The sequence below is a fragment of the Macrobrachium nipponense genome, chromosome 5 (assembly GCF_015104395.2).
Source record: "Macrobrachium nipponense isolate FS-2020 chromosome 5, ASM1510439v2, whole genome shotgun sequence".
Lineage (NCBI taxonomy): Eukaryota > Metazoa > Arthropoda > Malacostraca > Decapoda > Palaemonidae > Macrobrachium > Macrobrachium nipponense.
This window is the reverse complement of record NC_061107.1, coordinates 49,107,741-49,130,240: the sequence shown is the minus strand read 5'-3', so window position 1 is coordinate 49,130,240 and position 22,500 is coordinate 49,107,741. Positions and strand designations below refer to the sequence as shown.

At 42.3% G+C, this 22,500-nt stretch overlaps 1 protein-coding gene across 1 annotated transcript in view; it reads right to left on the bottom strand.

Annotated features, from left to right (window-relative positions):
* The window catches only part of LOC135215288 (uncharacterized), a 374,690-nt gene that overhangs the window by 215,836 nt on the left and 136,354 nt on the right, over nt 1-22,500 (bottom strand). The window contains exon 4 of the mRNA XM_064249832.1: nt 21,332-21,489. Within this exon, the coding sequence (XP_064105902.1) occupies nt 21,332-21,489 (158 nt within the window). The remainder of the gene's footprint in view (nt 1-21,331; nt 21,490-22,500) is intronic.

The following is a 22,500-nucleotide window of genomic DNA, read 5'->3' as shown; positions in this document are numbered from 1 at the left end:
CATGTTGGTTTTAGATAAAAATTACAAAATTACATACAGGAATGAAAATGAATATAGAAATCTAAATACGGGAGTACAAATATATGTATATATATAGCATGCATAAAGGTACAAGAGATAATTTCTGTTTATACATAAATGTGTATGATTAAATTTGAGTGTGTGTGTGTGTGTGTGTGTGTATGTCCAAAATGGTCTACGTTGGTTAACGGTTGCTGATTCGTGTTGGGCGGGGTCTCAGCGACCTGAGTAAGGATGTTACTTGACTTTCGCTGACGCTGGGTCTTCTCATGGAGGGAAGCCGCTAAAGAACTACGTAGCAACCCAGACATCATCATACGGAAAGGTGACAAATCATCCAGTGTACGTAGTGATGAAGAAAAGTGATTATTTTGAAAAGATGGAATAGGATCCTCCTGGACACTTCCAAATTCCAACGCTTGACAAAAGACCCCACCGAGGACCTCAGAAAGAAAGTGTCGAGGCTTGTGACTAGGGCCAACAATCAGCAAGACGTCGTAAAATTCCCTAAGGTAAAAGGAGACTATGGGTCCGGTTACTGCTACGGAACAGTGAAAACACACAAGGCAGGCAACCCCCTAAGGCCCATCATCTCTCAGATGACATCCCCAACCTATAGGATAGCGAAAGTCCTGAAGATTTGCTGGTACCTTACATACCCGGTGCATATTCACTGAAATCAGCGGTGGAGTTTATTGATCTCCTACAGGAAAAAGGACCAGAAGACGACATTGCCTCACTCGACGTTGAGAGTTTGTTTACGAACGTTCCCGTCGAAGAAACGATCGACATCATTCTTGATCGTGTATACAGGTCCGAGAAGAACCCGCTGCCCATTTCCGAAGATGTCCTCCGAGAGATGCTGAAAGCTAGCACTACAGAAGCCCCTTTCCTCTCTCATCAGGGGGAATTATTTCGACAAGTAGACGGAGTCGCCATGGGATCCCCACTAGGGGTCTCTTTGCAAATATGTACATGGCCACCGTCGAAGAAAGGACCTTTAGAGAACATCTAAAACCTAGGATTTATGGGCGGTACATCGACGATATATTCGTCACAATTAAAAGAGCCTGAAGATACCAAAAAAACTAGCAGATGCTCTGAAAAGAAACTCAGTGCTCAACTTCACCACAGAGCACAGCCAGCAGAAGACTTTGCCATTTCTTCCTGGTAAAACAACAAGAAGGAGCAGTTTAAGACGACCGTTTATACGAAAGCAACGAACGCTGGGTGGGCGTTGCTTGAACGCACGCGGGGAGTGCCCGGACGCATATAAAAAGTCTGTCGTGAGTGCGTATGTCAACAGAACCTTCACACACAGCTCATCATGGAAAGATATACATAACGAACTCGACCGAATTCGCCAACTGCTGACAAACAACGGGTATGCAGATCAAATTATCGAAGCAGCAATAAAAAAAGAAAATGGACGAATTTTACCAACCCAACACCATGGCGAAAAACGAGGAAAACTTGATTATTTACCATCGTGTACATTATGGGTCTGCATACAAGGAGGATTGCTGCACGCTACGCGGGATAATAAACAGAGGCGTAACCCCAAAAGCCCTTACCATAAAATAAGCCTCAGGATATATAGTAAGCCCAACCTTGTAGCAGCCTTAATAATGAAGAACAGCACCGCTCCGGGGGGGGGGGGGGACCGAAGGAGATGTGCACGAATGTAGTTTACAAATTTACTTGTCCAGAGGAGGTGTGTAAACCTCACAGCCAAAGCTACATCGGGCACACTACAACGACCCTTCGGAGACGTCTGCTGGCTATAGAAATCAAGGGGCCATCCATCAACATTACATAGATGTTCACGACAGGAAGCCATCTCTACAGAGCTCATAGAAGGCACCCAGGTCGTACACAGAGAAGACAACTACGGTCGCCTCTTAATAACGGAAGCAGTGAGCATCGCTATTCAGAAGCCGACCTTGAACGTCCAACAAGAAATCGGACCATATACTCCTCCAGCAGGAGAAGGAATACCCCCAAGCCAACAGGGACCAGACAGCGCGCCCAATCCACCGAGAGAAAACATCGCGCCCCTTGGAAGGCATGAGAAGACCCAGCGTCAGCGAAAGTCAAGTAACATCCTTACTCAGGTCGCTGAGACCCGCCCAACAACACGAATCAGCAACCGTTAACCAACGTAGACCATTTTGGACATACACACACACACACACACACACCCCTCAAATTTAAATCATACACATTATGTATAAACAGAAATTACCTCTTGTACCTTTATGCATGCTATAAAATATATACATATATTTGTACTCCCGTATTTAGATTTCTATATTCATTTTCATTCCTGTATGTAATTTTCGTAATTTTATCTAAAACCAACATGTAACATATTAAATTTTGAACATACATTTAAGGAAACTCTAGCACATGGCATTGTATTTTGAATATTTATTTAACCACTGTTTAAACTTTCACTCTTATTGTCGCCAGTACATATGTCCTTATATTCTTTGTAACTAAAACAACGCCCTTAAGCTGTTAATCCTAGACTAACCAGTACCCATACCTCGAGGTCATACCTCCCACACGATGAGATAAATAGGCCGAAAGGTCAGATTGTAAGTCAGTAGTCGCTGATAATGCCATAAGGCGAAACAGCTGTCGTGACAAAATTCAATAAATGGAAGAAGGAAGTCTGCGTATATTTCACCAGAAATTGACGAACGAGAATCGGAAAAAACTTCGTCGGTATGAAGATACCTGCAAGAAACTTATGATGCCACTAAAGCAATTGCTTTTAACGAATTGTATTAGAGAAAAACTATGCCCTAAAAGTATATATATATATATATATATATATATAGATATATATATATATATATATATATATATCTATTATAGATGTATATATATATATGGTATATATATATATATATATATATATATATACTATATAATATATATATATATATATATATATATATATAAGATATATATATGTATATATATATATATCTATATATATATATATAGAATATATATAGATATATATATTATATATATATATATATGTATATATTATATACTATATATATAGATATGTATATATATATATATATATATATATATATATATATATATATCAGATATTACTATATATATCTATATATATATATATATATACATATATATATATATCTGTATATATTATATATGATATATATATTATATATATATACATATATATATATATATTATATATATCCGATATATATATATATATATATATATAATAATATATATAAATATATAATCAGATATAATATATATATACTATAATATATATAACATATATATACGTAAAATATAGGGATATATTAATTCTTCAGATTCTGGTACCAATACATAAATAAAATAAAATGGAATGCAGGTGACACTTCTCTTTTCGCATACAATGAAATGTCTTATTAGTATTTTATCATGCACACATTCAGATATATAAAAAAATTGTAATAAATATAAAATAAATATAAAATAAATGCAGAATACTCACGTCGTAATCTGACTTTCGTTCTATTCTTGTTTTCTCCTCGTCCATTGAAGAGTCTTGCATTTTTTTCCACTCGACATGACGAGGTACAGGTGGAGGAGGGAGATGCGCGCCCTTACTGCTGATGGACCCGGCGGCCTTGTGCGCCCTCCGCTGTCGGTTTAGTGCGCGCTCCAATACATGACCTTGAGTGTGGTACTTTCGGTCACACTCCCCTATCCTGCAAAGAGCAACTTTGCAGAGACAACAGAAGAACCGTGTCTCTCCTTCTGCCATTCATATGGCACACCTGGCACCATTTCTGCCTTCGCCTTCTAAGGCCTCAGTATGTGTGTTCCCTGGCTGCAGCCGACACGCAGGGTCCACTACCCAACGAGAAGCGTGATGGCGGGGACCGGCAGCAAGAGGGGCGTCGTCAGCAGGGGCGGCGGCGGCAGGTCAGCAGGCGGCAGGTCGAGCGAAGTTGGCCCTCCTATCTGCCCTTTCCTCTAGGGGCAGATCGCAGCTCGGGGCAGGGGGTCAGTCATGGAAGGCCACTCATCGGGATCGAAGTTGATGAGGGCATTCCCGGCTACCTCTAGGAACTGTATGTGGGTCAACCTCGGAAGATTGTCACCGCGGTACCCACAGTACAGTATGTAGGCATTTTGGGAGGGCCAACTGAAGGATGTATTGAGGAGCTTCTGTGTCCACCTTCTGGTTCTCCTGGCGAAGGGATAGTACTGGATGAGCTGATCAAAGAGATCAACTCCTCCCATGTGCCTGTTGTAGTGCCCAATGACAGTAGGCCGCTCGGTACGAAACTCCTCAAACACAACTCGGCCCTGTCGACGTGTCTTCTTCCGCTGTACGAAATCTCTTTTCTTGGATGGGTTTCATGACTCGTCGTAATCATGGGGACAAGTCGGACACCCTTCCAAACAGATGACAGAAGACAGCGCCCTTCCGCCGCCACTCTGTCTCTCCTCTTGCCAGGTGTTGCGGATGACTAGCGAACCTCTTGAGGACATTCGGGGCCCCACGCACAACCGAAGGGTACCAACTGACGTGAACACTGCTTCATACAGTTCCTGGGCCAGGGATACCGAGTTATACAGTGTACGCAGCGTGGAGAAGACCCCGGTATACACTGAAAAGTCCACAACGTATCCAGTGTTGGCCTCGGTAATGATAAAGAATTTCACACCATATTCTTTGGCTTCTTGGGGTTATACACTTTTATACTAAGACGTCCTTTGTAAGGCATCATCCCCTCACCAAAGACAGGTTCTTTCCAGGAATCACGAGATTACTACACCGCTCACGGATATATCCAACACTGTACGCACTAAAATGAGGCGATCACTGTTATTCCGGGGTATGGCCTTCGGTTGAAGGCGTTGAAGTACCTGTCCATCGCCAGGAAAATTATCACGGGACATAACGCCAGGCACATTCGGCATACATAAAAAAATAATTTCTCCTCCAATATTGCCTGACGTCGACAGCAGGTGTCATACCAAAATAAATGTGGAGCCCCAAAAAATGTGCCATGTCAATGAGGTTGCAACCCCGCCCAGTAATATGACAAGGTCGTCTTCAGCTCATACCGGCAGTACCGAGCGTAGTCCACCGTCTCGTGTACCAGGTATTCCAGCAATTCCGTGTCAGGAAAAAGGTGGATGAACCCAAAACAGTCAGGGGTACTGGTACGGTCATCCCAGGGGTTGCCGTGAAGGGGTGCATGTTAGGAGGGGTGGGGTCCTCCGTCCACCCCTCGTCACTCTCCGACGACCGACCTTCACCTTGGCTGGCGCGACGAGCCGACCTTCTACGTGCCCTGTGCGCGCGCAACAGGTGCGGGTCACGATGCACACTAACCCCCCCCCCCCCCCCCCCGTTGGCCCATCACCCTCACTTAGGCCCTCACTTTCTGTATCGTCCTCTGCGATTAAAACTTGAGCCCGTATCCCCAATCCCTCCCCCTCCTCCTTCAGATGTCCTTCCCCCTCGTATGCACTGAACCCACTGAATTCGAGCTCACTTTTGGGATGTGAGCCTCAAACGGACATTGGGGGCAAATATTCATCCTCACTTTCATCGGGACTGATGTCCTCATCACTCGATGACCATCCGCCATCAAAATGAGGACTTGCGACATGTTCCCGATCAAGCTCCGAAAGTATATTCGTCTATGTCCCTTGGTTGGAAAGCCTCCCAAATGCCTATGAATGCCTAAGGACGCCCACATGCTTCCTAGGGGTAACCAAAGGCATACGATGTGTTCCCGAAACACTTTCAGCCACACGTGGCCGCACAGAACGGCCTTGAGGCGCGGGGTCATGCTGGGTGCTTGGCCCCTCGCCAGCATCCAGGTCCAAAAACTCGCCTTACACAATCCCTTCCGATGGTAAAACGTGCCTTTCACGGTTCACACGTCGTTGAGACATATCTAGAATGTCCTGTAGCAATACAAATGCTCAAAGTCCCACAAGTCCAGAAAAACACGCTTTTCACGAAAGATCGCTCTCGGATGGTGCGCTACTGATGCTGGCTGGAGCGAGAAGAAGGGATATCGCGCATGCACACCTGGGTCACGCTCAAAACAAAACAAGGCCTTGATCCGTAACTCCCAGCAATTCCCCAAGGCGCGTGATTCAAAAGTTTTAGGCTGGTAGGCCTATAAGTATTTTTCCGCGAATTTTAAAAAAAAACTTTCGTATGTCGACGTAAAATACGTCCAGTCGGCACCCGACAGACAATTTATCTCGACGTAGATACGTCCAGTCGGCGTTCTTTTAAGGTTAATACATATTTAAAGTAAATCTTACATTTTATGTTTGTAACATAAATACATACTATGTACGTACTGAATGACTTAGTTACGTATGTGAAAATAATTCAGTCCCCCCCATAAGTATTCAGTCATGCACGTTTTCTTTCATACTGTTACTATTTGAGACATCCATTTTCTTTTTACAAGGGCACAATGGAAATGTGAAATCACAAATACATATGTCTACTTCCAAAGTATTATCCTACATCAAATATACCATTGAATTGGTATTATTAATATCATTTTAAAGTAATCTTAAACATTTTACCATTAGAAATATATAAACAGCCAATAGCAGAGAGAGAGAGAGAGAGAAAGAAAGAGATGCGGGGTAAAGAGCATTTTCTTTCATTCTTCTTACGTAATTCTTTTTATTTATAAAATAAAATCTTGCTAATTCACTTTAGTATTTTCTTTAATGAATTTATATTATTGATGTTTACATTATATGATTGATATTGAAAATTAGTAAATCATCTCCCATCAAAAAACATACATTGCTTTCAGAGAGAGAGAGAGAGAGAGATGAGAGAGAGGAGAAGAGAGAGGAGAGAGAGAGAGAGAGAGAGAGAGAGAGAGAGATTATCGTAGTATTTGTAAAATACTTTCACATATGATTTTTGTAATTACAGTTATTATTATTATTATTTGAAAATATTAATAAACATATTATGCATATATGTACCATAAAAAATCTTCTCATCAGTAAGAGTGAAGAGAGAGAGAGAGAGAGAGAGAGAGAGAGACGAGAGAGACGAGAGAGAGAGAGAGAGAGAGAGAGAGAGAGGAGAGGGTTGTCCTTATTTAAAAGAGTGAAGTGGATAGATTATTGTACTTCTTTAAAATACTATCACATATGAATTTTGAATATAGTTATATTACTATTATTATTATATGCAAAAATATTAATAAACATTACACATGTACCATAGAAATTCTCTCATCAGAGAGAGAGAGAGAGAGAGAGAGAGAGAGAGAGAGAGAGAGAGAGAGAGAGAGAGAGACGAGAGAGAGAGAGAGTTTACATTATCCTGAGATATGGTAACACAGTTGTTGACCCCAGCCAACTCGGCTTGCTACTGGAGTTCAAAGAGAGAGATGCGGGGTGGCAAAGAGCATTTTCTTTCATTCTTCTTACGTATTTCTTTTATTTATAAAATAAAATCTTGCTAATTCACTTCAGTATTTTCTTTAATGATTTATATTATTGATGTTTACATTAATATTGATATTTGAAAATTAGTAAATCATCATCCATAAAACATACATCGCTTTGAGAGATGAGAGAGAGAGAGAGAGAGAGAGAGAGAGAGAGAGAGAGAGAGAGAGAGAGAGAGAGAGAGATTATCATAGTATTTGTAAAATACTTTCACATATGATTTTTGTAATTACAGTTATTATTATTATTTGACCAATTCATTAATAAACTATTACGATATATGTACCATAAAAATCTCTCATCTCAGTGAGAGAGAGAGAGAGAATAGAGCGAGAGAGAGACGACGAGAGAGAGACGAGAGAGAGAGAGGAGAGAGAGAGAGAGAGAGAGAGAGAGGGGGTGGAAATTTCATGCCCAAGTCGACTGGCAGCCACAGAAATCAGCTCCTTCCCCCTCCGGTCAATTACTTTGATACGTATATCTGAGTTTTAGTACCTTGAGTTAGAGAAACGAATCTGACTGGGATTTCCTTCGTTCTTCCATAATTTTTTTGTTTTTTAAAATTTATAAGCTAAAAAAAATCTTATACTAATTCACTATGGTATTTTCTTTAATGAATTGATATTATTGCTGTATAAATTAATATTAATATTTGAAAATAGTAAATCATTTATCCTACAAAAAAACATACATCTTTGTAGTAGAGAGGAAGAAGAGAGGAGAGAGAGAGCAGAGAGAGAGAGAGAGAGAGAGAGAATTATTATTTTTATTATGTGATATCATTTAAACTTATTAAATTACTAATAACAGTATTTAATCAAAATTAATATTTCTGAAAATTCAATTAAGTAAATCATTTTTGTATCATAAAAATGTATTTAGTCATGAAAATAAACATCAAAATACACTAATTAGTGATTATTTTCGTCGGAAAATTCCGCGAATGGGCGAGTCCGTCCGCGAATAATTTCTAGATAGATTCCAAAGAAAAATCCGCGAATGTGTGAGTCCGCGAATCCGGAGAACGCGAATACGGGGGGAACACTGTACTTGGTGGAAAATTTTGAATCACGTGCCTTGAGGGATGCTGGGAGTTCATGGATCAGGCTGTTGTTTTGCTAACAAGCGTTACCCAGGCGCGCATGCGCAAATTTCTTTCTTCTCACACTAAAAAGCATTAGCGACGCATCTCGGAAATTATTTCATCACTTTGTTATAATTTTTATATTAGCCATTACATAGTTTTACATATGAAAATGTGCGCAATTTCATGTAGAATACATGAAACGCAATTGTAAGATAAAACTCTTACATTCTAGTAATATTCCATCATTTACCTTCATTTTGCAACAAATTGGAAATCTCTAGCACAATATTTCGAATTTATGGTGAATTATTGAAAAAACTTTTTCCTTACGTCCGCGCGGTAACTGCCGAAAATCTCAGAAATTCTTTAGTCAGATTGTCGTAATGTTTGCACCATTTTACATTAGGCATTACATAAAGTTTTATATATGAAAATGTGCACAATTTCATGTAGAATACAACAAAAAATAACTCATGGTTGTAGCTTTTATCAGTTTTGAAATATTTTCATATAAATCACGATAAATAGAAAAAATTCGACATTCGGTCAACTTTAACTTGACTGAAATGGTAGAAAACTGCAGTTGTAAACTAAAACACTTACAGTCTAGTAATATTCAATCAATTACCTTCATTTTGCAACAAACGAGATGTCTCTAGCACAATATCTTTATTTATGGTGAATTTTTTAAAAACTTTTTTTTTACATCCGCGCATTACGAATTCATGCATCATATTGTGATAATATTTTCTCTGTGTTGCTTTGATCGTTTTACAATTTGTTATATACCAAAATCATCACAATTTAGTGTACAATACAACGACAAAAATTAACTCATTTGCTTTAACCGTTTTGCTCAGAGCGCGATTTGTATATAACTATATATGAAATTTTTTTTGCACTGTCATATATTTCAATATCTATATATGATTTTTTTTCATTTCTGATGGTTGCATACTAAACTTCAGGCAATGACAAAAAAAGGAGCCAAATATGAACTCTTAATCTTGAAAACTAAGCGTGCTGTGATTTTTAAAAAAAACTTTTTTTCCACTTCGGCGCTCACTCCCGAACACCGCCGGCATACAAGAGACACTTTGGTAAATAGCGGCTCGGCGTTTAAGGGTTAAATGTTGCAGCCACAAACAACTGAATGATAACAGTTGTTTTGCTACAACAACCGAACCATATCCAGTAACAACAATGTTTTCTTGCATTTCAGTCATCATACGATAGTAGAAAATTACAGTTATTATGTTACAAATGACGTTAAGTAGAACAGGACTTCATATTTTTGCATTATACCTTTATTTTCTATGGAGAAAATATTGGCAAGGAAATATAGCACTACCACATTTAAGCTGCAGTTGTAGCTGAACCTGAGAAAACAAAATGTTCACACTTCTAATGACTTTAAATTATCGTGCATCAGCAGCATGGATGCAACTCTACCACAAATAATAGTGGAGAAAAATAGAGTTTTCATATTAAAACTAATATTGTAATACCTACCTGAACACCTGAATTAGCCCTGGTCACCTGACCAGCCCGAATAAAATCCCACAAAATGACCCACATTTGGGTAAAATTTTTAACTGCCAGCACTACCAGCGCTGCAGGTAAACAACATTCACTGAGTCACCTGTCCATGGTTGGCAACACTGCTTGCTGCAACCAGCCGGCGGTTACTACAAACATCAACCACTAGGATCATTAATCATTTGATGAAGGGAGGAGGGGGGTTTCATTCAGATGTTCAGGTAGGTATTACAATATTAGTTTTAATATGAAAATTCCATATTGCAATACACCACCTGAACACCTGAAGTAGCCCGATTTACAACATTTAATTGGAGGCGGGCTCAATCATAGTTCAGCCTGACCAACCTAAGTACATTGGTAGGCAGTAATAATCTACTACCTTGAATTAAAACCATCAACTCACCTTCAATCAGTGCTCAGGTAAGGAAAATGGAAGGAACGAATACTTCAACATTAGTCTATTAGTCTAAATCTCGTCTTGGTCTCGTTTAACCTCCTATGAGGCATCAAAAACCTCTCATATGTGGAGGGGAACTGTATATCCCCATGGGGATGTACAGCCTCCCATGGATGAGGGGTAGGTTCCAAGGGCAGATTCTTCCTTGAGCCTTCCATGTGGTATCATATACCTCTCATGTACAGAGGGGAACTGTACATCTCCCATGTGGTATCATATACCTCTCATGTATGGAGAATAAGTTCCAAGGGCAGATGTCTCCTGATGTCGGCTTGAAGGAGAATGATAACTCTTAAACCGTTGCGAGGAGGGAGCTGAGCCGTCGCAAAAGCATACCTACCCGGGATAGTACACAAAGAAAAACCAGGACATAATCCAAGAAGTGTAGGCAAATTAAAACTACAAAAGCATGAGAAAAAACTAATACACCTATAGAACCCGCCCCAATACCCAACTAACCTAGAACTGTATTAGCTACTACAAATGGTCCTAGCAAGTAACCCCCCTCTGACACAAACTGCATATCTCTTAAATAAAAAGAAGTGAAAACCGATACTGATTTCCAAGATGCCGCTTCTAAAATCTTCTTTACTGAGATGTTTCTCAAGAAAGCTGAAGATGTTGCTAAACTTCTGATTCTGTGCTCCCTTGGGTGCGGAATACTGTTATCCAAAGTAGTTTCTCTGGGTGGGGATTGGGAAATGACATCCCTTAGGAAAAAGCTGATTGCATTCTTCCATAGCAGTCTAGAGGGATTCCTGGGCGAAACAAACAAGGACCGCAGCAGCAGCAATAATTTGGAAGTGTGCGACAGGTTACACTTCAGTGCACGTACTGGGCAAAGTTGCATCTCAGCAACGTCACCTCCAACGAAATCTTCGAGATAACACCTTAAACTCCCTCAGAAGAGGATTAGTTTCTGACTCTGACTTAGCCACAAACTCCAGGAGGTAAGCAAGATACAAGTGCTTACCAGCAAAAGAAACTGATCTAGAGACGGCTTGAATCTCCCCGACTCTTTTAGCAGTCACCAGGGCTACCAGAAACACCACCTTTTTGGTATGCTCTCATAAGGACAAGTTCTGAAACGGCTCGAAGGCTTGCAAGCTCATCAATCTTAAAACTTCTGCTACATCCCATGAAGATGCCTGAAGCGGAACAATCGGACATTTGAACTTGAAAGATCTGAGAAGATCATGAAGAATTCTGCTACTCGAAACCTCCGGCAAATGGAATCTAAAGGTGCTCACTAACATGGACCTATAGCCCGCGATGGTGGAGTACGAGAGAGACTTTGACTTCCTGAGGAAGATAAGAAACTCTGCCACCTTGGCTATTGTAGAGCAAGAAATACCGAGCCCTTGGCTCCTACACCAGGTACGGTACATTTCCCACCTTACCTGGTATATTTTCCTGGTTGACTTCCTTAGGCACATAGAAAGTTGTCGAGCCACCCCTCTCGAAAGACCGGAATGTCGGGCTGCTCACTGCACAGTCTCCATGCAACTAGCTTGAGCACATGAAGGTTCTTGTGTTAATGATAGGAATGGGGCTGTTTGAGCAGATCCTTCCTTTCTGGCAGGAGGATTGGCAGCTCAGAAAGTAATTCTAAGAGGTCCGGGAACCAAGGTCTCTGAGGCCAAAACGGAGCAATTTGTGTCATTTCCATATTCTTGCACCCTCTCAGTTTTGTCAGGACCTGATGAATGAGGCTGAACGGAGGGAAGGCATATATCTGGAGGTTGTCCCAAGGGTGGAGCATAGCGTCCATTCAGCAAGACATCGTGTCCGCTACTGGAGAGAGGTACACCAGGAGACGGTAGTTCATTTAGGTGGCAAAAAGATTCACCGTGGCTGGCCACTTCTTCAACAGCGAAAGGACTACCTCTTGTGCTAAAGTCCATTCGCTTCCCCGCACCTCTTCCGAACAACTCAGAGCATCTCCCAGGACATTAAGCTTCCCCGCGACGAATTGCGGAAGCAACAATACCTTGCAACTTTCCCACCAGCACAAGATTTTCTGTGAGATCAAGTTGAGGGTTGATGATTTCGAACCTCCCTCTTTCTTCAGGTAAGACAGAGCTGTGGTGCTGTCCGAGAAGAGCGCTACAACTTTGCCCCGAACCAGGACTTCGAAGTTTAACAGCGCCTCCTCTATGGCCCTTAACTCTCGGACATTTATGGACTCCTCCCAATCCGAATCTCTCCAAAGGCCCTAGGCCTGAGATTTCTGCAGGGTTGCGGCCCAACCCTAATTTGAGGCATCTGAGTACAGATGAATGTCTGGAATCGGGAGGGCAAGACTTACGCTGGTGGCCAGAAGAGCCTCTTCTGACCACCACCGAAGATCCTCAAGGCAGGAATTGTCCCAGATTATCACTGCGTTCTCTTCCCGAAAGTCCTAGCGATTCCTGAGATGTACCTGCAGAGAACGCATCCGGAGACAAAAGCCTGGCATTAGAAGGGACACTGATGACATCTTCCCTAGAAGACTTCTCCACTCTTTCGTGAGCTGAGCCCTGTCCGAGAGGAAGCACTCTACTTGACTCAGAATCAACCGTACTCGTTCTGGTGTCGTGAAAGCCCTCAAACGAGGCGTCTGAATCCTCATGCCAAGATATGTAATTGTCTGCGAAGGGGACAGGGAACTCTTTGACATATTGATGAAGATTCCTAAAGCCCCGCAGAGCTTTAAAAAGAAATCCCTTTCCCTTATAGCTTCCTCCCTGGGACAAGCTTGGATTAGCCAATCGTCCTGGTGCCTCCTCATGCGGAAGCCTTGACGATGCATGATAGCAGAAACTGGAGCCATCACCATCATGAACAACTGAGGTGCTGTGGTCAGCCCGAAACAGAGGACCTTGAACTGGAAGGTTCCCAGTGGACCCGATAAGCGAAGAAATCTCTGAGATTCTGGATGTACTGGAACTTGGAGATATGCATCCTTGAGGTCCACTGACACCATCCAGTCGTGTTTTTGGATTGATCTCAGCACCGACTGAGTCGTTTCCATGTGAAACTTTGTGGAAACTATGAAGCGATTCAAGCCCGAAAGATCTATGAAGGGCCTCCAAGAACCATCCGACTTGGGGATTACAAAGATCTGACTGTAAAACCCTAAAGTGGGGGGAGCTAGTTCTAACGCTCCCTTGTCCCACAAAGAAAGAAACTCCGTAACCAAAGCCATCCCTTTGACGGAAGACAGGGAATAGCTTGCAAGAACCAACAGGGAATTGGATAGTGGAGGGGCCAAATGGAAAGGGATCTTGTACCTCACTCTTAAGACCTCCACCACCCAACTCTCTGCACCCCACTTTTCCCAACAAAGGGGGGCAACCAACCTCCTACTGGTGTCTCCAAAAACCCTCCTTCCCAGAAGAGGGCTTTGTGGAGGCAGATGTAGGTTTTTAAGAGAACCTGACTTTCTTGGGGGACCTAGCCAGGGAAGATGACCCAGAGCGCTTAGCTGGTGAAGACTTACAAGCACCTTTAGGGGACCTACCACTCTGAGCAGCCACACGAATCATAGCTTATTGAGACTCAAGCACCGAAGCGGAGGAAACAAAATTTACCATGGAGGAGACATCCTCCTCCTTGAAGAGACAGTCACAGAGCGTGAGAGGAGCCCTGGACAAAACCCGCATATGAATCTTTGGGAAATGAGGGGGTGAGATGGCTCAGGTAAAGATCCCTCCTCTTCCTGCCAACAAAGGTAGTACAACTCACCAAGACATTAGCCTGATGAGCTAACTTCATCGATACCGACATAATAAGTTTGTCGAAGAGACCAGGATCTGAAGGGGTATACCTGTCATGTTTTAAGAAGCCCATGAGGCCCAAAAGCATCTACATAGTGTGGGAGAGAGCCTCAGATTGATTCCTGATGGTGTCCTCAAGCAAAACTGTTTTTCTCAGCAAAATACCAACCAACTTGTTCCCTGTCGATGCTCAATAAAGGTTTGCGACTGGGAATAATAGCAGTCCTGCTTACCCGCCCCCAACTACCACAGCTAACCAACAGTCCGCCTCCCTCAGGGCTTGCTCAACACGACCAAACCAAGGCAACTTACAGGACGGATGCAAAACCAAAGGTTTGGTAGAGAACAGTTTCTCAAACATTGCTTGGTTTGGTTTAAAGGGTTCCTCATCCCCTTTCGACTGAGGAAACAAACAGTAAATGAGGTCTATCATTCGCCTATACTTGCTGTCGCCTGCAAGAGAACAGCCTGTTACAGAAGGGGGAGGACCTAAGTCCTCTACCGCAAAATCTCTATGTCTTCCGCATACATCTGAGCAGGAGGAGAAGCAGAGGCAAGACGGACTTCCTGGAATACCACCCTGAACAGTCGGATAACCTAACCCTTCTTGACCTACACCTAAAGAATTAACAGGGGCAGACATCAAACCCGCACTCGAGCCAACCACAAATAGTTGAGCCAAATCAGCTCCCCTACCAGGAGCAGCGGACAGCACCAGACGACCAAAAGAAACTTGCAGAGGCAAAACACCGCCCGAATTGCGCAGATCTTGTGCCTCACGACCGTGACTCAACAACTTGGTTTGGAACAACAAGTGAAGGAGACGCACCAATCGTACATACACCTGGAGCTAAAGATACCACAACGTAAGGACATAATCGACCCAGCTGAGAAACCATCGGACCTGACAAAGTCCAGAAATCTGAACGACACGATACCAAACCCAAAATCAAACCAATTCCAGTTCCTAGATCCAGTGGGATCTCTCCCACCTTGGGAAGGATGGAGGAGACAGGAAGATAGAGGAAGACACAATTGGATCTATCCTGGGCCCTGCGATTGATGAAGTGGAACAGGTAACCGCCGCACCTGTCAGAGAAACATCGAAACCAGTGGAAGAAGAAATACCGAAAGGAGTAACCTGAGAAGGAAGAGAGGAAATCGAACCCTCTCCTGAACAAGAAAAACTATCAAGAGGAACAGAAAAAGGTGAAGTCTTGAAAGAGGAAAACTCTGAAACCGCAACAGAACTCACAGAAACCGAGGGAAGAGAAACTGACGACAATGTCATCCTTTTAAGGGACAGAAAATAGACTCCTTACCCCTATGAAAATCCAAAAAACATATCATTAGAGCATTCTGGGAATTTTTTCAGAACATGATCTTGAATGTTACAAAACTCCAAAAGAAAACATTGCCTAACTAAAGACCTGTACCACTGTGAAAGGCCTAAAACGTTTCCATTATACTCCGCCAAATCAAACTGTTCAACGTTCGAGGACAACGGCTCTGATGTAATTCCTGAAGGGAAGGGAACCTTTGAGGAAGGGGAATCCAAGGAATCCCCCGCCGAAGGAAACGAGTCCAAACTCCCAGAAGGAGGAAGGGAAGATTTCATTCTTGGCTCAGAATTGGCCAGAAATAAACAATCCTCAGGATCTCAGGATTCAACGGTGAACCTACCTTACCAGGACTACCTATGGGATCTGAAGGAAACTGCCCTTGGAACCATACCATAACTAAATAACAAAGAGAAAGAGGGAAAAAATATTTTGTTAACTCATGCACGAAGTAATTACAAAGCCATTGGTAGAATTATGTATTAGATTCTGAAGAGTAACATGTTTGTCAAGATAGCCACAACACCGGACTATTGTAAAATGATATTGACGCATTTCTCGGGTTAAAGACAGGTAAAGAATCCTCCCGAATCCCTGGGTGAAACTCGGAGGTAATCTCTCTCAAAAAGAATGACAACGCATCCTTGGACAGAGGTTGGGAAGGATTTTTAACCGAGCACCAGAGGTTGCTGGATGGGCCTCTGATCCTCTAGCCCTATCAAGGTAATGTGTTGAAGCCCTTACAGGGCAACAGGCTCTCTCTTTGTCTTCTGGGCCAAGGATGACCATCAGGTTCTTAATGATGAAAGAACGACACCAGTCCTTGGAAGAAGTATCGTTCTTGGCCAAAAAAAAACAAGCGTAAAAGAGCAGACCGCATCTCTTTGAGAGAATCCGACTCTCTATCTATGGCCTGCAGCTCACTGATTCTCTTGGACAAAGCCAAAGCAACAAGAAAAAGGGTTTTCCTGGTTAAATATCTGAAAGAGACGGAGCAAAGGGGATCAACTGAGGGCCTGAATGCCATTTAAGGATGATGACCAGGTTCTAGAAGACTGAATCTGTCCTCTCTTGCCTTGTCGTGTCAAGGACTTTATTTAAATCGCCAATATCCTGATAAGACAACTGATTCAAGCCTCAGTGTCTAAAAACAGAACCTTGTATGGCTCTGTATCTTCTGATGGTAGACAAAGTTAAACCTCTAAATGACCTCAAGAGGAGCAAATATCTGCAATTTGCATTATACAGGTTGTAGAAGAGACATTATGTCTTCTGACTTCTACACCAGCTGCAGAAGTCTGCCCACTTGGCCTGGTAGACCTTAGAAGAAGATTGATTGCTGTCTACACTTTGCAATCACCTCTGAAGCTGGTCTTCAAAAGCCCATCACTCTGACAAGTTTCCTGACAGTCTTCAGAGCAAGAGCAGATACATTGCAGTTAAAAATTTAAAACTTCCCTGACCATGCTGAAAGGCAGGAAAGTATACACATCCAGGTTTGACCAGTCCTGGAGCATGGCATCCGTTGCCCATACCAATGGGTCCGGGGCTGAAGAATAATACACTGGGAGGCGATGGTTTCTCGACATTGCAAACAGGTCTATTGATGCAGCAACTTAAGTTCGTCCGCCAGGGTATTCAGCTTGCCCTAGATGAATTGCATAACAATCTTGGTGCGATTTTCCTGCACCCAGTGAAGGAGAGCCTTTGCTCTGTCATAAAAGAAGGATTCAGGAACCTCCCTCATTTCTGCTGTAGGACAGAGTGGTCGTGTTGTTTGTATGGACCACTATTATCTTGTGGAAGGTTGCTTCTGCAAGTGACTGGAGGCCCAAATGTATATTGCCTTCAGTTCTCTTACAGAGATGTGGAGTATCCTCTCCTTTGGGGAGCATGTTCTGGAAACTTCCATGTCCTCCAAAAGAATTCCCCCAACCCAAATCTGATGTGTCCAAGTATAAGGCTAGGCTGAGGCTCAAAGCAAGGAGAGACTTCCCTACTAAAAGCCTTCCTTCTGATAGCCTCCACTGAAGGTCTTTCTTGATTTCTGGCATGATGGAAACATGAAGAGGCCTGGAAATGTTTTCCTGTTATAACTGGCCTTTAGGGAGAATTGCAGTACTCTTATGTAATTCTTCCTAAAGGTATGAACTTCTTGAAGGAGGAGTGTATGCTCAGCAGGCGCATCCATTTGTTGGCTGAACAGGATGGGAGAGACAGAGGAAGTTTTGAATTGTCTGAAGGCATGCTCAACTCTTTGGGGGACAAAAAATGCCTGAAAATTTAATCGATTGTCATCCCAAAATAGAGAATTACATGAGTCTGAACTAGTTGTGACTTTTGTAGGCTGACTAGTGAGCCCATATCATGGGTGAGAAGTGTGTTTCGAAGGTCCTCCATGCACTTTTCTGTCCAGGGAAAGCGTAGAAGTCAATCATCCAAATACAGGCAGATATTGATGCTCATGAGATGGAGCGACTTCACCAGAGGGGCAGGAACATGAGTAAATACTTGAGGAGCTGTAGATAGGCCAAAGCACAGTACCCAAAACTCAAAGACTTAGCCTTGAAACAAACTTTAGGTATTTCCTGGAGCCCTGACATATTGGGACATGGAAGTATGCATCCTGCATATTGATGGTTACCATCCAATTACCCTAGTGAATGGATGAGAAGACTGATTCCTGATTAATTTATTTCCATTCTGAATTTCACACGCTGAATAAAGAGATTCAGAGCACTGACGTTGAGGACAGGTCTCCAAACTCCCGATGACTTGGGGACCACAAACTGACAGTTGGGGAAACCTTCTGTGCTTACATCATCAACCACTTCTACAAATCTCTTGCTGAGAGGGAAAAAGACCTCTTCCGACTGAACCAAAAACCTCTCTGTGCCTACAGTGTAGACTGTCAATGCCATGGGCCATGACACTACAGGAGGTTTCTAAGTTTCTGACTTCCCATTTTACCCAAAAATGGAGAAGCCTGGCTCCCACTGGGACATACAGAATGGGATCCTCACTTGCAAGAGGAGGGCCTAGCAGCAGAATTCTTGACTGGTCTGAATGAGCGTAAGTTTGCGCGCAGTTGAGGCTGAATTCTTGCTCTATTGCCTCAAAAGGGCTGCTGTTGAAGAGGGGAGACTGTTCTAGAACCAAAAGAGAATGACTCCTTGAGACATTGGTTGACTGTGCCAGATCTTGTGTGAATTTTTTTCTGAAGTTCCATTTCTATGTGCTCCACTGTAGCCCAAGGAAGATGAAAACAATCCAAAGGTAACAATATGTGAGCAGACCTCTGGGAGGAAACTACCCCTTTGGTGGTGAAAGAACACCACAGCTCCCTATTTTTCAGCAGCCTCAAAGAAAAGAGTTCCAGAGAGCCGTCCCTAATGGCTTTGTCCACACCACACGAGAGGACACCCAGCCAGTCCGAAGACAAATCCCCTGCGAGAATGCCACAGTCTCCTATTTTCTTTGCAAGGGCCCCAATGATTCAGTCCAAAAACTGAACACCTCAAAGACCATAAATATCATGAACTAAAAGGTCGAGCTCGTCTATGTAAACATAATGTTAACAAAATTGAAGGCTGACATGCAACACGAATCAATCAGATTGGAGAAGTCCCCCCTCGGAGAATGGTGTGACTCCCATGGAAATAGCTTCTCCTGTAGTGTTCGAAAGGTATCACCTCCATGAAAGGCGTGAGGGTAGGGAACAGAAGACAGCCTTGCCAAGTTCCCTCCTCTCCGAGGGCCATCCATAATCTCGGACAAAAATTTCCTTGATAAGGAGGGAAGGACCATCTTGGGGTGCCTGGAAGACTCCACAGGATGATTTATCATCATAAAAGCTGATGCAGAAGTCAGGGCCACTTGAGTGAAGGTCGGGTAACTAATAAAAAATACTTGAGAAGCACTACATAAGCAGAAGGGAGCAAAGTCCGACAGATCCTGTGCCACTGCAGGAGGCTTCCACAAAAGTCCCAAAATGTTAAAAAGTTAGAGCTGAATGGGTCCAACTAAGGGTCAGGAATCATGGGAGAGGACGAAACCACTCAAACTGATGAGGTGGTACCTGTGCCTGAAGCATGACATCTGGCACAAAATGGACAGATGGTACCCGCTTGGACACTGGTGGATGCTCAGACACAACTGGGCACTCGGACACTTGTGGAGGTGTCCTAGAGAAGGAGGAGCATGTTGGTGAAAAGTATTGTCACTCCACAACTGAAAGCTCAGAAGACAAACATTCAGAATTGTCCCAAGCCACTTACAGGGGAGTGGAGAAGAGCAATAAGCAACTGAGATGTGCCTTTTCAATGGCCTAGAATCACTATAGTAAAGTGCCATCAGTGCTGCATGTCCACATTAGAGTCCAAACCACTAGAGTACAACGAATGTACATCCTTATGGGCGCCTTTCCAATGGTTGTCTACTGATGCCTAGGACCTACAGACAACAGGCTTGACTGAGGGAGCAACTACCCTTGTCGATACCCCATCAACCTCCCTTGGACTTCCAGTATGCCTCCTCCCAGGTTTAGGGGAGTCTGGCAGGGACCTCTGTCTAGGAGCATCAGCAGGACAAGTAGTTACCCCCTCCACTGACACTGCACTTGCATCTACATCACTAGCATTCACCTTGTCCATAAGGACCTTAATGGATGCCCCTAATTGGGCTCTAGTATAAGTAGTACACAGAATTTCTGGTCTACATATTATAGCTACAAGGCTGGTGATGGCATTAGAGTTGGAAGCATAGGAGCCAGGTAATGGAGTAGGTTGAAAAGTCAGAGGGCTAGTGATGGGAAAAATGGCAGTTACAGGTGAGGACACAACAGGTAAATCAGCTAAACCTGATTTAGAAGATACTTTGCTAGCTAAATTCCTAGCTTTGGCTCTTGTAGCCACTATCCTCTTCCCATCACTCTAAAGTCTGTCAAGATATGCCTTTAACATCTTCCACTTCCCCTGCTCCCAGTCCCTACAGTCATCACAAGTCAGACCACTAGACCAAATTTGTCCTATACAACTGACAAATTGTATGTGAATCGTACAGGGCTTTCGACAGTCTAGTTTTGCAGTCCTTGCTACAAAACTGGATACTAGCAGTACTACAGTCAGACATGGTCCAAAAAATGTCTTAATCAGGGAAAGGTAAAAATAAAAATCTCCTAATCTACCTATAAATAGCATGAAGAAGACTACCAACAGAAGTAATATGTCACCAAAACATCGATCAGACACAATCATGCGGTGAAAATACAAAATCAAGCTGCTCTAACAACTGAAGTTCAGTCAATGACAAGCAGAAACGAATTGAGCTCTTCAGCTGTGTTGTACATATTCTTCCCCAAAATTGAGCAGGGCTAGTTACCCACACTAAAACAATGGAAGTGCTACCACGAATTTCAAAATTTAAGTTGCCACAATAGCTAGGAACTACAGCTATGTAATTATGTGGTAAGTTATTTATATGGAAATCATAATTAAGAAACAAAAAGAAAAAATATAAAAAACCTGAATTATACAACATAAAAACATGAATCATATTAAGCACAAAGGACAAATTGCTTGAATCCTTTGTAAATAGCTGGCAGTTTAATACTTTAACTAACCTGAAGAACTGTAAAATGATGATCTGCCTCACCAAGCTTGTTCCGAATTAATTCCCAAGCTTCAGTCCGTTTGACATTGTCAGCAGCTATGAAATATGCGGCAGGAACTTCTTTGACATACTTTATTAATAACTTCGTAGAAACATCATCCCATGGACCTACAAAAATATTCAGGTTCTGAATTCAGTTACATAAATAAATCAGTGCAAGGATTCTTTGCACTTGGAGAGAGAGAGAGAGAGAGAATGATCATGGTGTTGACCAATCAATCAGACATCCAAAATTAACTGTACACTCACTTTATCATTTACCAGAAATCAACATATTTCATGAGCAATAAAGGAACTGAACGAAAAGAAACTGGAGAACTTATAACCACAACACTACTTTGAATATGAAAAAAAAAAAGAAAAAAAGAGGAAGGCTGACATTGCTGACATCACTGGTAGAATGATTACATAATCAAACAGATGTGTGGAGTGACATTAAAGGTAGGAAGGAAGCCTTCAAATCCCAGCAAAGGATAGACAAGGAAAAGAATAAATGTGTCTACAAGTATTAGAGGAGGCCAAGCTGGCAAAGTAACAGAAAAAAGGAAGGTGTCATAGAATGGAATCAGGAACTTAAAGAAAATGTCTGAGATAAAGCAGATGAAGTATTATAAGATCTAAAAAGGACTAAGTAGAAGGATTAAAATTAAAAATAACTTAACAAAAAGAACAACAGGAAAAACGGAGGTGGAACATTAAGTTGCTGCTAAATGGAGAATATGAATAAGCACTGGAGGATGCAATAACATGGAGACCAGGAGTGTGACATTAGAGGAGGATACAACAGCCTTGGAGAGATGGAAAATCTTAAGATTCCAGAATAATATGAAATTTAACAACAGCTAGAGAACTGAAAATGTAACATACTACAATAAGGAAACTATAATTTATAGTCATGGTATCTTTGTGGTACAACCAGTGACCCACTGAAGTGGTTTTGGGTTCATGTCTTTCTCTGGGATTGACAGAGGTTCACTGTGTATAAAAATTTACTGTCCATGTGAACTAGGGATGGGGGGGATGTGTGGACCCCAAATCTACCTGCTGAGTAATAAGCATCCATTTGCCTAACTCCTATATGTCCTATGTAGGTAAAGAAGGACACTGATTAGCGTGTGT